This window comes from Sphaerodactylus townsendi, linkage group LG02 (assembly GCF_021028975.2).
Source record: "Sphaerodactylus townsendi isolate TG3544 linkage group LG02, MPM_Stown_v2.3, whole genome shotgun sequence".
In the NCBI taxonomy this organism is placed as follows: Eukaryota; Metazoa; Chordata; class Lepidosauria; order Squamata; family Sphaerodactylidae; genus Sphaerodactylus; species Sphaerodactylus townsendi.
The window spans coordinates 2,685,570-2,701,899 of NC_059426.1; the positions used below are offsets into that span (position 1 = coordinate 2,685,570).

Consider the following 16,330-nt stretch of genomic DNA (forward strand, 5'->3'; position numbering starts at 1 on the left):
CAACCCTGGCCGGGCCTCCCGGAACCGGCGGCGGCGGCGGCGGCGGACGAAGGGCTCCCCCCAGCGCGCGCTGCCCGGCCCGGCCGCCTCCCGCCCTTTGTGCCCGCGGCTCCTCCTCGCCCAGCCCAGCCAGGCGCTCCCGGGGCCGGAGGAGGAGGAGGAGGAGGAGGAGGAGGGCCAGCAGCAGGCCAGCGGGGACGGCCTCTCCTCTCCTCTGCTCCGCCTCCGCCCCCTCCTGCCGCCGCCGCCGCCGCCGCCGCTGCTGCCTCCTGGGCCTGGGGCGGGCGGGCGGGCGGGGCGGCTGCCGTCCCGGCCGGGGCTCCACAGCGCTGGGCAGCGGCAGGCAGGCGGGCGGGCAGGCGGGCGGCGACCGGGGGCGCGCCGGCCATGGTGAGGCGCAACTTTCTCTCTCAGGCGCGCGCGCCCCCGACGCCCTCCCCAGCCGCGCGCCCCGCAGCAGCTACCTGGGGGGGATGGAGCCGGGGGGGGGAGGGGGGGAGGGGAGGGGAGGGGAGGGGGGGCCAGAACTGGAGCCGCCCGCCCGCCCGCCTGCCAGTAAGTGGCGGAGACATTCCCGGAGCCGCGGCTAAATATACCCGGCGATCGATAGCGCGAAATGGCTCCTCCTGCTGAATAATTCAGCGGCCGGCAGGAGCGAGGAGGAGGAGGAGGAGGAGGCCCGCGGGCGGCCCCGACAGGCCGGAGAGCCGGAGAGCCAGCCCGGTCCCTTTCGCCCTCGCCCGCGCTCGGGGGGGCGGCCCTGCCCTGCCCTCCCCCGCTGCCCGCCCGCCCGCCAAGGGCGCCCCCGACCCTGGAGGGGCACCTGCAGGGGACCCCCCCTCCCCCTCCCCCTCCCCCTCCTCCTGGGCAGAAAGTTCTGACAACTCCGTTCCGCAGGATCCAAACTCACCTGTTGGATCTGACAGGTGGGCTGGCGGGCGGGCGGGCGGCAGAGCTGGCGAGGGCGGCGCTCAGCAGCCGGTGCCCACTGGGAAGTCAGCCCCACGGCATCCAGCCACACCTGGGAGCCCTCGCGCTCCTCCATAGGGCAGGAACACCCCCCTGGAGACATGCCCGGTGGTGCCAACAGGACTTTGCGGGGAAGAGGGAGGCTCTAGGCCAAGACTGACACCCCCCCCCCCCCAGGACAGGTGTGTCCCTGGAACTTCCGCTGACTTTTCCCGGCCGCTGCGACCTGGGGAGATTTGTGGGCCAGCAGTTGGTTCTTCTGCGCCCCCCGGCTGGGTTGAAGCGGCACCTCTGACTGGGTCCCCTTTTGCCTTGCAGCACTGCACTCTGAGTATGGACGCAGGGGCTGCGGATGGATACACGCCATGTAAGTCCACCTGCCTTTCTCTTGGGGCCCTTCTGGCATTTTCCTCCCAAAGGGCCAAAATGTTGCCCAAGCTCACCTCACCTGCCTCCCTGGTGAGTGCGTTCAGGCCTCCTCAGCTTTGGTGGGTGGGGGCAGGCAGGGGGTGGGGTGGGGGAGGGTGCTGCCGTGGGCCGGCCTGCCTGCCTGCGCTGGAGGGAGGGCGCAGGAGGGGAGCTGCCTGCAAAGCTGAAAGGGGAGGCTGATGTTTTTGTGTTCCCTGCCGGCTGACACATTCCACTGTGCGTTGTATGTAAACGAAGGTAACTGAGCGTGGCTTGGACTGCGAGGCTTGTCCCGGACCGGGAGTGTAAGATCACTTGAGCAAAGCGAGAGTTTGCTGCCACTTCGTGTGTCTGCAGATCTGCAGATGTGGAGCAGGGGCCCCTTCGAATTCCCTGTGGAGGAATCTAGTCCTGCTGGGGATCGTGCTTCCCTCTTCTTGAGCGTGGGCTTCCTGCTTTCATAAAAATGACAACTTTTCTGCATCGAAATAACAACTTGTTTTTTTATGGCACAGGTGACAACGAACTTTCGCCCAGCAGGGAGCATTCTGACATGGCAATTGACCTCACCTCAAGCACACCTAATGGGCAGCATACCTCACCGAGTCACATGGCAAGCAGTAAGTATATATTTTTTAAAAACCTCAACAGGTTAATTGGACCCATCTTTGTGGTTTATTAATGCAAGGTGGGGAAGGGTAGGATAGGTTCTGTTTGCCAGGGCCACTGTATTATCTAAACATGACCCTCAGAGTTTGTCTGAGTTATCCGAGACTGATTTATGGGAGCTGGTCCTTACCTGAATCAGGTAGGAAAAAACCTAGTACTTGTTGAGGTTTCTTAGGTTTTGTAATCAAAACATTTTAAAGGCATGATTTCAAGCCAAAGACAGAGAGGACTTAGTCCAGGATAGTTCCGGACTCAGAGACTATTTGTTTCCCGTTCTAGCACTTCATTCCTTTCAGGTTTGAAACATTCTTCTTAATTCTGTTTAATGTTCGCTATTTCTTTGCTTTTCAAGCAAAGAACATTAAAGTACAGAGTTCATGATTGGACTAGATTGATTTATCTGTTAAGTAATGTGGATTGTTTTGCAGTTGATCAGAAATGTAATAATCATCTGACCAGGTTTATCCAACTGAGCATGTTGAATTTACAACTTTATATTCTATGTGTCTGCCCTTCTCTGGATGCATACGCTTGTGTATATGCGACTGGTTAAGTGGATTTTTATTTTGCAATTACTGCTCTGCAAGGAAGATGAAACTTTTAGAATGAGCTCATTGTAAAAATAAAGCATGATATTCCAATCATTCCTGGCTGAGAAGGTGCCCCACGCAGCCGTTTCTCTTGTCCTCCAGCAACATGAGTAAAACATAGATTTTATGAGTGTTAAAATGTAGGGTTATTATGACTTTTTCAATTATGAGATACATGTTGTTAAAGAGTATGATTGCTAGTATTCTGAGGCAAACTTTTTATAGCATGCCAGTTGTTCATAATTCAGCATATTTAGACAATGTGGTTCTGGGATTCTGATATACTTGCTTCCTTTATTTTCTCCTTTATATTAATATTGTGCCTTACATACACTTTGTGGGGAAGGGTGCAATAGAAATACAATTTTATTATTACTGTTGTTATCATGTAGACAATAAACTCCTGTCTGTTTAAGTACTGAATTAAAAAAATGGTTGTTGTAATAATGCAAATATGCTCCTCATTAATCCTAATTTGCGGCTGTAACACACATTGTTTTTTCATAGTGTGAATTTAAAATATACAGCTTTACTAATGCAAGCAAATCTACCTACCTACCTACCTACCTACCTACCTACCTACCTACCTACCTACCTACCTACCTACCTACCTACCTACCTACCTACCTACCTACCTACCTACCTACCTACAAAATTTGTGAATTTCATGGATGCTGGGAACTTGACCCTCAAAGTTGGGATTTAGGGTATACTCGGCTTCCCAAAGATCTGCTCTGGAAAATCGTGTATGCATATCGCACACTCAAAGAGCAGCTCACACCAGTTTTGCATGTAAAAACGCAGTAGTATTACTTTGAAGAACCCCCTTTATATTTACACCACCTTCAGTACAAACGTCTCATTCTAAGGCAGGTGAAGCCCAGGAGGAGCTTGGGTAATATTTCTTACAAGAGCTCCTCTCTTAGGGGACAGGGATTCTTGCTTTCCAGAAAGTGACTGAAGGTCTGAGAACTAGAAAAACCCTGTATGTTTACAAACTGCAAAATTTAACCCCCTCCCATGTAGGTCTCCTGAAAAGTGTGTGTATGCTTCTGTTGGGAATCCCAAGTAGTATCAAAATCAGGGTGCAGAGAATTCCGTTTCACTTGTATTACATCTGTGACTTCTTTGAACAACCGTGATTGATTTATTTTACTTATTAGCTTCTTTCTTCCATATGGATCTCAAGGTAGCTTGTAACAAAAACGAAATATATAAAATGGGGTACTAATAGGGCCGTTCTAGCTGATGTGCAGCCTGGTGGAAATATGGAACCAAGTTATAGCTGGGGTTTCTCTCAGTGTGGACTTGATGGCCCTTGGGGTCTCTTCCAACTCTATGATTCTATGGAGTGCCTCTGATTTTCTTCTCTCTTCCTTGTCCCCCACGCTCATGCTCCAGTCACCAGTCTGTGTCCTTGTCATGTTTTCACCCCTAAACTCAATCACTGCTCTGTCCAATTAGGAGGTCTGTCGTGCGCATGCCTGTTCGGCCCCTGGAAAACTGTGTTCTTTGAATCTGCTTTAATCAGCAGTGACTAATCGTGCTTCTTGCACATTGTGAAATGTGGGGCTTATCGAGTTATATTTTTTAAAAATTCATATCCTATCTTTCCCTATCAGAGGAATCGGGCTGAGCAACTTGTGCTGATAGCCTTTCAAGCTTCCCTTGAAAGCAACAGAAACTACCCCGTACTGGTTTTATTTTTTACTTACGTAGCCATTGGCTGCTGTGCAAACTGGTGGTATAGCAGGGTGATATTTGACCATCTTGAACTTCTTTCTGTGCATGGCAATCATGGCTTACCCTGACCTGGACGGCACAAGTCAGCGTGATCTCATCAGATCTTAGAATCTAAGCAGGTTTGGCCCTGGTTTGTTCATGGATGGGAGATAATCTTCTGCAAAGGCAGGTGATGGCAAACCACATCTGTTAGTCTCTTGCCTTGAAAACCCTACTGGGTTGTCATCAGTAAACTGTGACTTGACTGCACTTTACTGTCTCTGTCTCTCTGTCTCTCTCTCTCGTGGCTTATTATTTTAGCTTTAGCAGAAACAAAGTGGGACTTTACATTGTTCCTAAAGCTCGGCAGTGCAGTCTCTTGCTCTTCCACTATTGCAGCTTTCCAAACAATAATGAGCCAGGGTGGTCTAATGGTTTGTGTAGGACTAGGCTCTGGGACACCCAGGTTCAGATTCCCCCTCTGCCATGGAAGCTTGCTGAGTGACCTTGGGCTAGTCACCCGCTCTCCACCTATCCTGCCTCGCAGGGATGGCGGTGAGAATAAAAGGGAGGACCAGAGAATTACGTGAGCCACCTCGAGTTCCCAAGGAGGAAAAATGTGGCCTATAAATGAAGTAAGTAAATAAATAAATAGTGGAAGACTGTGGAGGATAGTTTTGAAATAAAATTATGCCTGGGGTAGAAAATGTTGACAGAGAGAAATTTTTCTCTCTTTCTCACCAATCTAGAACCAGGGGGCATACATTGAAAATGCTGGGGGGAAGAATTAGGACTAATAAAAGGAAACACTTCTTCACGCAACGTGTGATTGGTGTTTGGAATATGCTGCCACAGGAGGTGGTGATGGCCACTAAATCTGGATAGTTTTAAAAGGGGCTTGGACAGAATTATGGAAGACAAGTCAATCCCTGGCTACCAATCTTGATCCTCCTTGATCTCAGATTGCAAATGCCTTAGCAGACCAGCAGAAGGCTGTTGCTTTCACATCCTGCAGGTGAGCTCCCAAAGGCACCTGGTGGGCCACTGCAAGTAGCTCAGTGCTGGACGAGATGGACTCTGGTCTGATCCATCAGGCTCTTTCTTATGTTCTTGAATAGACCACTTTTGAATAGACCACATCTATCCCTTGCGTTATGTTTGCTATATAGACAGCAGTCTGATTTTTTTGTCCTTTTATGTATTTTAAATGAAGTGTGTGCCAGACAGCAAAGGGAAACTACTCTGTTTGAAATAAACCACATTCCCTCTCCACCCTGGTCAGACGGCATGGTTGTGGGAGAGGGTTTCCCCCCCCCCTGGTATTAGCCAGTGGCATTTCCAAGTGAGTAAGACTTGACTCTCACCATGAATGTATTCAGGTTGCTGCCAAAGGTTGCAGGTCAAAAGTTTTTGGCAGGTGCTGCAGAGATGTCAGGTGCGTCTCTTTGTTGCAGCTTTGGTAATTACATAGAACATGTGTAGAGCACAAACGAAGCCAAGCTCACTTTTCTGTTGTGATGAAGAGGCCAGATCACAGGGGTAGGGAACCTGCGGCTCTCCAGATGTTCAGGAACTACAATTCCCATCAGCCCCTGTCAGCATGGCCAATTGGCCATGCTGGCAGGGGCTGATGGGAATTGTAGTTCCTGAACATCTGGAGAGCCGCAGGTTCCCTACCCCTGGGCCAGAACAAGGCTGTTAGAAAAACAGGAAAAGGAGTTGTGGTAGAGAGGTTGGCTTTCCCCCCTTTTTACAATACAGATGATTGTGAAGCGATGGAGGCTTGGGTGACAAGAAAGATGCATCGTGATGTGTATGTTGTGGTTTGTGCTGTAAGAAATGGTGGCTGCCAGAGAACACCGCGTTTGCTCATCTGCTTGGTTAATGGACACATCATCCGCAATGGCTGTTGACAGCGTCTGCTTTGGTTTCATCCTCAACACCTAAGCGATGTAGCGGCTGCTCGGCAGGGTTACTCGGTGTGGAATTTTATCTGCAAATATCTACATGCAGGTTAGGGATGTGGAGTTCTGGACTGGGAAGGAATTAGTCTTTGCTGGAGCAACTGGGACCATTGACCAGGCTCTTGCCGGGTAACCCAGAGATCTCCGCTTTCCTGCCAGGGCGTGAGGAACATACTGGCTGGTTTCCCAGGTGAGAGCGGAAAAGTATCCTACTTCCCTGCCCCACTTGGCAGGCCGTACGGACAGGCAGTGTCTGTGCATCATGGGGCTCACTTATTGCTTGATGTATCGTCATCTGGGTTCACCAGAGCCTCATGGCACCAAGGCTGAAGTTAGCCTGTGTGAATGTGTGGTGCTTTTGTGGAGGCCTGTTAGAGCTAGGACAGTTCTTCCTCCCTTTTGTTGACTGCGACTGTTACAGTGGGAAGGCGGTAATCTCCCCCCCCACCACACCCCCCCCCCGGCATCAGACTGGCCGGCTTTGAGGTGTGTGTCCACCTTGTTTCTGCCACACTTTCTCCCTGAAGGGGCAGACTTAGAGTTTGACTTTTTTTGCTTCTTCAGAATCTGGGTATGGGCACACAGGACTGAATGCTTCTCTGCAGAAAAGAAACAACATTTTCTCAACACAGAAAACCAGGTTGTTGGGGTGTGTGTGTGTGTGTGTGTGTGTGTGTCTGTCTTTGTCTGGAAGAACGTGTGATCCTGTGAGCTCCCCCCGCCCCGCCCCCCCCCCCGGGAAGCTGCCATTGGCTCAAGTTTGCCATCTCACGGTTTCAACTGTGCAGCTTGATGGAGATGTAAAATTGCAGGAAATTTTGAAGCCGCAGACAAACCCTTTCCCCCCTCCTTATGTTTTCAAACAACAACCAAAAAGAAATTAGGGAGAAAAATTAAAACGTAGGCTTATGTACTTCCTGTCTTATCAGGTCTCAACTGACTTTAAATCTTTCACAACGTGGAGTGCCTGCAGTCCCTGCTGCTCCCCTTGCCTGGCCTCGAGGCGGCTGCTGCAGTTGCCACCTCCAGTTTGGGAACCCCCTGGAGTATTAGGGGGATGGAGCCTGACGAGGTGCTTCAGTGGGGCATCATAATGCCCCAGAGCCCCCCTTCCAAAGCAGCCGTTTTCTCCCGGTGGGCCGATCTGTGTTGCCTGGAGGTCAGTTGTAACAGCGGGAGATCTCCAGCCCCCCCTTCCCCTCCCCGGAGATTACCAACCCTGCCCCCCTCTTCCAGCTGATTGGGGGCCACCCAAGGGGCAAGCCTGGACTGTGGGAAACTCCTGACTGAAAATCACCATCTCGTTATTATTATTAGATGTATTTATTGCGGTTGGTTTTACTGTGACTGTTTATAGGCTCTTTTGGATGTGTATAATGTTTTATCACGATGTGAGCCATCCTGAGCCCGAGAGGGGAGGGGCGGCATAGAAACCCAATAAATAAAATAAATTGCCATAAGGCGTTTTCCTGAGTGAGGCTGCCTGGTCGGCTGCCAGGACGGAGGCCCGGGGGACATTTCTGGCTGCTTTAGGGACAGCCGGGGGGGGGGGGAGCCCCCCTTCTCCCTTTTGAGGCCATTTCTGACCCCAGTAGGGCAAAGCAACAGTAGGCCAGAGCAACAGAGGTAGCTCATGACAACTCTGCCTCATATTAACACATAATATGGTCCTGTTTGGCAAGTTTATGGCATCTAAAAGTATAGATGTCTTAGTGCTCAACTAGCAAATAATTAAAAAAAAACCCAACCCAGTAACTTTAGAGAACTACAGAACACTGGTCCGTGTGGCACTCCAGCACATTTATCCTGCTCCCCCTGCATCCCCCTGCTCCCCCTGCATTTTGTAGAACAAAAGGAGGTACATTGTCGAAGGCTTTCACGGCCGGATTCAACTGGTCCTGGTGGGTTTTCCGGGCTATGTGGCCGTGGTTTGGTGGATCTTGTTCCTAACGTTTGCAATTGCAGGCTGCTTTGGGACTCCTCTCAGTAGAGAAAAGTGGGATGTAAAAACATACTCTTCTAAACTTCTCGGTGTGGTGACTGTCCACACTGGAGATGCCATGGGATTCAGAAGTGCATTTGCCTGAAAAATTGGCGGAGGGCTTGCCTTTTTTTGAACCTGTTTCCAAGCTCAGTTGGGGCAGTCGTTCTCATCTTTGTTTATTTGTGCGATTTATGCACCACCTTTCACCTTCAGAAAAGTGCTCAAGGTGACTTGCAGATTAATAAAATACAAAAACAAATGATAAATAAAAGTTTTTAAATGATATGAAAACCAAGGCAAGAGCTTCCTGTAAGATGTGGTTTCCCCCCGAGCTGCATCTCCCTTCCTCATAAGTTTGCAGACGAACTTGGGGTCAGTTTTTGGCTCTCCCACCTATGCAGAGCCCTTGAAGTGTCCCAGAGGTGCCAGCATCTCAGTTGCTCAGCCATTCCTCTCTTGTTGGAGGTTACTGCCAGGGTGGGGTTGACTCATTGGCTAATCTGCCAGAGTAGGATTATATCCACATTAGTGACTTTTTGGGGAGATTGCCTGGTCATAGAATTTGGCTGCCACACCCTCCTCTCCTGTGCGTGTGAGTAAAGCAGTCACACTGTCAGGATAATACAGACGCCCTGAGAAACTGGAAGTCATGCCTGGTGGCTGCTCATTCAGCTTTGAAAATTGTTTACTTTGAAAGCTTTGGGCAACAGGAGACAGGTGGGAACTGTCCGGCTTGTGCCTCATGACAGAGAACTTGGGCTGAGCTAAGGAGAAAAGTTCTCTAGGGCCAGGTAGAGTAGGTGGCCAGAGGGGGAGGCTGATTTACACAGTTTAAAAATCCCCTGCACAAAGCCACCCTCTGGAGACAGAACTGTCAGGGAGGGGGCGTGGCTCAGTGGAAGAGCCTCTTCTTGGCTTGTGGAAGCTCCCGGGTTCAATCCTTGGTACCTCCAGTTGAAAAGATCAGATCAGAGGTGATGTGAAAGTCGTCTGCCTGGAACTCTAGAGAACCAGATAGACAATTATTGTCTGCGGAGATGGAATAGACTGAATTAATCTTTGATGGGTAGAATTTCGGTGTATTACCCAGAATGTTATTTTTGTTCCGAACCATACCCCTAATTAATTCTGTAACATGTTTTAAGCAATGGCAAAAGGATATAAGTAGTTTTGTTTGGCAGGGAAAGAAACCAAGTATTAAGTACAGATATATGCAATATGCAAAGGAAAGAGGACACCTCTAGCTGCCAAACTTAAAACTATATTTTGAAGCAGATACATTGACATGGGTGAGAGAATGGGTATTGCTGAAATAATGCAAGAAGTCTGGATTTGGAGGGTTTTGACAGGCAATTTGGATGGCATGGATATCGATGGTACGATATACAAAGAGTTTTCTAACCATTATATTAGAAGGAGTCTTCTCTGGGTGTGGTTGAAATACAAAAAATGTATAGCTAGCACAACACCGTTATGGTTGACTCCAGCTGAGGCTTACTCCAGGAAAGAAGTAAATATGAAAGAGAAATGGCCCACATATCGAGAATTGCTGAACTTTAAAAATGACAAATGGGAACTTAGGCCCATGGAGGAGATAACAGATATTGTAAAAAAAAAAAAAAAGTTCGATTTCTTCCGGTTACTGGAGATGTTCAGAGCTGATCAAAAGAGTATAGGTTTTGACATACATTTCCCCCTCCCCCGGGTCCTTCTTGCGGGGCGGGACCACATGGGGGACCCCAACAGCGCCACCTTGGGTTGCAGATCCCCCAGCAACCTTGCTGAGCTCCAAGGGCTTTCCTGGTGGATGGCAGCCTGGCTGAGTCCAGGTGAGAAAGACGATGTCAGCTTTTAAAGGAGTTATTACCTGCAGTCCTGTAAGGTTGCACTCATCAGGTCTGTTTGATGGGGAGGTGGGGGTGGGTGGGAATTGTTTGCTTCTGCATTGCCGAGGGCAGGAGCGCATGGGGAAAGCCTTGCACGTGAACCTTGGAGGGTTTACTTCAGAGTAAGCCAGTGGAGGGTAAGCTTGTAGATCGTGAAAGGGAGGAAGGCCGGGATCATCCTCAGCCATGGTTGTCGCGGGTTGCCAACTCCTGGCAGGCAAATCCCAGGACATTTGGGGGTAGATTCTCAGAAGATGTGGCTTTTGGGACCAGGGTGGGGGCCATGCTCAGTGAGGAATATGGCTGTCAAGTCCACCCTCCATGGCAGACATGGAGGTCTGTTATTATTTTTTTAAGAGTTCAAAATGTGTTCTTTACATAAATAAAATATAATTTTCTCTGTAGCACCTCATGGATTTCATAAGCAACACACTATAATTGTTTATACAAAGTGTAAACGTAAAAAACAATATATACAGTGTTATCTTCATTTTAAATGTCAAAACGTATTTGCGGCTCCAAGTGTTTTCTTTTCCGTGGAAAACCGGTCCAAATGGCTCTTTGGGTGTTAAAGGTTGCCGACCTATAACTAACAGATGTTGGAAATGCCAAAAACATGAGGGATCTTCTTTCTTTCTTTCTTTCTTTCTTTCTTTCTTTCTTTCTTTCTTTCTTTCTTTCTTTCTTTCTTTCTTTCTTTCTTTCTTTCTTTCTTTCTTTCTTTCTTTCTTTCTTTCTTTCTTTCTTTCTTTCTTTCTTGATATGTGGTGGCTATGTACAGAGGTTAAATCCTTTGGGGACATGGTACTGAAAGAAATGCAGAAAATTCTGAAAATATCAATGAAAATATCAATGAAGAGAAAGCCTGAAGTTTTTCTACTGGGATTAATTGGAGACAATTGGAGACAATATCCCAAATCAATATAGACTTCTTTTCATGTATATGTGTACTGCTGCAAGGACATTGTATCCCCAGAAATGGAGAGATGAAAAAGTACCAACCAAGGAAGACTAGATACAGAAAGTCACAGAATATTCAGAAATAACAAAACTAACAATTTTAATGAAGGACAGTAATTCAGATAAATTTGTAGAAAACTGGAAACCTATTGAAAAAATATGATAGAAGAGAAATAATCGCTGGATGTGAGAGTTAAAAGACAACAGCAGGCCGAAATAGTATGTTAGAAATAATATCGAGCATAACCAATAAGATGTTTTATTTTAACTAGATGCATGAACCTAGAATGGATTAGAATTCAATAGTGAGAAGTCATTATTTGGATATTTTCTTGCTTTTATCTTTTTTCTTTCTTTTATTTTGGCTTTTCATGCTTATGTTTTGTGCTGGCGTGGTGAGGGGTGAAAGTGTTTATGTTGATAAAATAGAAATATGTTGATAAAATAGAAATATATAAAAAACTTAGACAATTATTGTCCGAGTAGACAATTACTGACCATGATTGACCAAGGAAGTGATTCAGTATGAGGCTGGTTCCTATGTGTCAGTGTTTGACCTGCTCTGGCCATTCTGTCCCTGCCCTTAGCACCCTGCGTGTGTGTCTGTGCACATGTGCAACTGACTTGGGCTGCTTTGGGGAGGATTGTAGGGTCCCAAGTGGCCAACAGACTTCTGTGAGTCTGTGTGAATTTGAAGTGTTGCTCCTTGTATTTCAGAAGCACAAAATGGAGATATATTTTTACGGCGGCTGTTGAGAAATACAAGCATTCCGTGATGTTCATCAAATATTTGTGTGTGGCAGTTCCTCCTGTTTTGCCAGTGAGTCAGACAAAACTGCTTCAAGATTTAATACCTGCATGCTGGTATCTGTTAGAAAATGGATTTAGTAAGGGAATTCCTGCCCCTCACCCCAGCTGGTCTATAAAGGGCACGGTCTTCTCACTTGCTTAACCAACAGTTATCTGCCGCTGCTTTCCTTGGTGGATCATTACCCCAGACATGACTCATCCAATTGGTATATGACATGATCCCACTTAATTTGCATACAGTAATTGTATAGCAATGCTGCAAAACTTGTTTTGAGACCATTTCTTCCCTCTCACCAGAAGTTTGTCAAATTTCATTACTGGGTGTAATGCTTGTTAAATATAGCTTACTAGTAATAGATATGAAATTATATACCATGTGTACATATATATGCACACATACTTGCATGAACAGAGATCTAGTTGCTGGCTTCTTGGTTGCACATGCTTTTGGGGTTTTTTTTCCCTAAGTGTCCTGTCAAAGGCTTGCTCACTTTGCTCGCCTTGAGAATTCTCAAGGGCTTCCCTCCTCCCCCACCTCCCCAGCATGATACTCCCAGCGCCTTCAGACCAGATGCTACGGCCGGTTGCCATGTAAAAGGCAGAAGGGACAGCTGCAGTCCAGATATGGGGCTCCTCCTCCAGCTGCCTTATACTGAACCAGACCCCTGGCCCATCAAAGTCAGTCTTGTCTGCTCAGAAGGAAGTCTCTCCTCTCACCTACTGCCTGGTCCTTAACTGGAGATGTTGGGGGTTGAACCTGGGACCTTCTGCGTGCCAAGGGGATGCTTCGCCACTGAGCCACGACCCTTCCCCATCCCACTGGTTTCCCACTTTGTAGCCTTACTGTACCCTCTGAGAAACATGATTCTTCATTATGGAATGCAACAGCATTGGAGCAGAAATCAGTGCTGTTGATATTCACTTGGCTGGGAGACCACCACAGAAGTCCAGGGTTGCTAAGCGGAGGCAGCCAGTGGCCAGCCGTCTCTCTCTGTCTCTTCCCTTGAAAACCTCACGAGGGGTCAATATAAGTCAGATGCGACTTGATAGCCCTTGCCACCCTAGTGGAGCTTGCTTCCTTCCCCTCCGTCCCTCCGTCCCTCCGTCCCCTTTCCCCCAGGATGGGAGAGACAAGACCAGATGATCGTCCCCCTTCCTCCCCCCAGGGTCGGTGGGCCAGGCCCAGATGATGGGCCCCATTCCCCTCCCTCTCTATTCCCTTCTCCCCAGGTTGGGTTGGCCTCAACCAGATAATGGCCTCCCTCCCCTTCCCCCCAGGGTTGGTGGGTAATAACCAGATAATGGCCCCCCTCCCCACCCTCCCCTTCCTCCCAGGGTAGGTGGACCATGACCCTTTTCCTCTCCCCCTCCCTCCCCCTCCCCCCAGGGTGGGTGGGACAAGACCAGATGATGAGCCCCCTCCCCCCTTCCCCTCCTTATGTGGAAACTGGCGGTTTGTTTGTCTGGTTGTGTAATGCTAGTGGAGCTTTCTGGGGTTCCTGCCAGGAATCCTCTTTGTGCTCAGCCTGCTGCTCCCCGAGGCCCTTTTTACTGGAGAGGTCTAAGACTGGACTTGGCGCTTTCCTGTGACTGAGCTCTATTCCCAAGTTGCCCTCCCATCCACTCGCTTGTGACAGGGTGCAGGTGAGTGAGCCCTTGATTCCTGTCCTGGAAATGAGAGCATTTCTATCAGAGGCTTCGGTCACCACAGAGTGAGGAAATGCTGTTTTGTGATAGTGGCCATTGGGCCCATATGGGCAGCTGGCACAGTGTCTTGTCGAAGGCTTTCACGGCCAGATTCAACTGGTTCTGGTGGGTTTTCCGGGCTGTGTGGCCGTGGTCTGGTAGATCTTGTTCCTAACATTTCGCCTGCATCTGTACCTTCAGAGGTGTATCACAGAGGGAAGTCTGTTACACACAGTCTCCAGTAACACACTTCCCTCTCTGATACACCTCTGAAGATGCCGGCCACAGATGCACCCTAACCCTAACCCATAGTTTTGGACCCCTTGAACCCAACTTCAGTAAACCTGGGTGGTATCATCAGGATAATCTATTGCTGATACCAGCCAGGTTTGGTGATGTTTGGTTCTGGGGGTCAAAAGTTATGGATCCCCAAAGTGGGTGCTCCCATCCCCCATTGTTTCCAATGGAAGCTAATAGTAGATTAGGCTACCCTTCTGAGGGTCCATAATTTTGGACCCCCTGAACTAAACTTCACCAAACCTGGGTGGTATCATCAGGAGGGTCTCCTAAAGATACTCTGAAATGCTGGTACTACTAACATAAACATTCCTCCTCTGACAGGTTGTGTGAATGTCCCTTCTAAAATGACACCTGCCATGTGCAAATTTAAAAATATGTACACTAAAAATAATGAACTATTCTTTTAAAAAGCAGGGTAGTTTTGAGTCACAGTGAACAGACATGTTCATTCCAGTTTTTATTGTAAGATCAATAGTTTAAAACCCTTCCTTACAAAAAAGCTAAGGTTGTTTCCACACGAATGCGGAAGCGGCTGGGTCGGCGTACTTGACACCGACCCGACGACGCTAGGACCGTCCGCATGGACGGTCCTAGAAAGCGCCGGCGCCCGGCCGACCCGGCGTGTCCCCGGGCCTCCAGCTCGTCGCTGAGGCCTGGGGACACACACCCCCGGCCCTGCGCGCCTGCTCCAGCGGCACAAGGCAGGGGGCGTGTCCCCAGGCCTCGGCGACGCACCGGAGGCCCGGGGACAAGGTAAGTGCCGGGAGCGAGGGGGGGGGGAGGCGTCTCGAGGCTGCTGCCGTTCGCTCGGCAGCGGCTTCAAGGCGGCGTTTCCCCAACAAGAGCGCTTCCGAGCGCTCTGGGGAAATGCCGGCTCCTCAAGGGCGCGAGGGCTGCCAAGCTGCATGCAGCTGCGCCTCTCATGCGAATGGCGGCCTGGGGACGGCGTTTTTGCCGTTCCCAGGCCGCCATATTCCGCCCGTGCGGAAACGGCCTAAGGTTTTTGTACTTTTAAAGTTATTGTTGATACCATATTGTTCTTGTTGACCCTCTTTTCCATTTACGGAGCTAGTTTACTGTTTTTCTTTGAAATAAATATTCAAAAACATTTAACCTACTGATGCCTCAATTAATGTAATTGTATTGGTATCTATTTTTATTTTTGAAATTTACCAGCAGCTGCATTTTTTACCCTCGACTTATACGCGAGTCAATAAGTTTTTCCAGTTTTTTGTGGTAAAATTAGGTGCCTCAACTTATATGCGGGTCGACTTATACACAAGTATATACGGGTATATTGCTGTGATGGAGCTATTCGCTGCTTTTGAATTTTAGTCTTATTTACTGTCTTTAGATGGTTTATGTATTTTCTTGGATTAATTGGATTTGTTACGTGGTTGTTTGGGGTTGTTGTGAGCCGCCTAGAGCCCTTTGGGGATGAGGCAGCCTATAAAATCGAATAAAATAAATAAATAAATAAGATGGCTCTTCAGATTTCTACAACTAACTATTGTGGATAGGATAGACTTAAAAAAAACTTGACATTGCTTGATTCTGAAATAATGCCAGTATTTTAAAAAGCCTGTCCCTGTCCCAAGAGTCACTTCAGGTCAGCTGTTGTGTTTGTGGGTCAGCTGAGGGCTCAGCCCAGGTCTCAGGGGCTGTCAAGGGGGTGTCATGGAGATCCTGTAAAGCAGAAGCCACGCACCAAGATCCCCGATGAAGATCCCCTGAGCCGGGATGCCTGGAGGATTTTTTTGTCTGGATCTGTATGATGCAGAACCGTCCGTGGGTGGCTGCTGTTCCCTCTCGGGGGTCGGTCGTGGTCAGCCCAGAAAGTGGGGCATTCCACGGTTGTGTCTTGGGGCCGGTCCCCCAGCTGTTGGGTTGACATGAGGCAGGGAAATAATTTTGGAGCCAAGTCAGGACAAATTTAAAAAATTAATAATAAGGGTGAGCCATTGCTTCAAAGAGGACAGGATTTCTTTTTGGGCACGGGAATGGGCTGAGGGTCAGTGGGTCTACTTCTTCCATTTTTGTCTCAGCTTCCCATTAACTTCCTTTCATAGTGCAGAGGGTCACTTGGCCCGACGTTCGAATGGGGAAGCCACTGTAAATCCCTTCCTTCTAAACCTGCGCTGAAAAGTGGTTTATGCAGAAGAGGACGCTTCTGACAGGGAAAGTGCTGGCCCAAAGAGAGGAAGGAACAGCAGACGCTGCTGCTGCTTACTGAACTGGATCGCTGAGGCTCGAGTGACTTTACGTTCAGGATTGCAAGGGAATTCATTTCTTAATACAATTGGTTTGCACACAATTTTGTTAAGATAGGTCAGTGGTGGTGAACCTTTGGCACTCCAGATGTTATGGACTACAATTCCCATC

General features: G+C 48.7%; 1 protein-coding gene across 1 annotated transcript in view; it reads left to right on the forward strand.

Moving 5' to 3' along the window:
* The first annotated feature begins 338 nt into the window (after positions 1 to 338).
* The window catches only part of IKZF2 (IKAROS family zinc finger 2), a 101,863-nt gene continuing 85,871 nt past the window's right edge, over positions 339 to 16,330 (forward strand). The window contains exons 1-3 of the mRNA XM_048483543.1: positions 339 to 390; positions 1,288 to 1,336; positions 1,893 to 1,997. Coding sequence (XP_048339500.1) covers positions 388 to 390; positions 1,288 to 1,336; positions 1,893 to 1,997 — 157 coding nt within the window. The 5' untranslated portion in view covers positions 339 to 387. The remainder of the gene's footprint in view (positions 391 to 1,287; positions 1,337 to 1,892; positions 1,998 to 16,330) is intronic.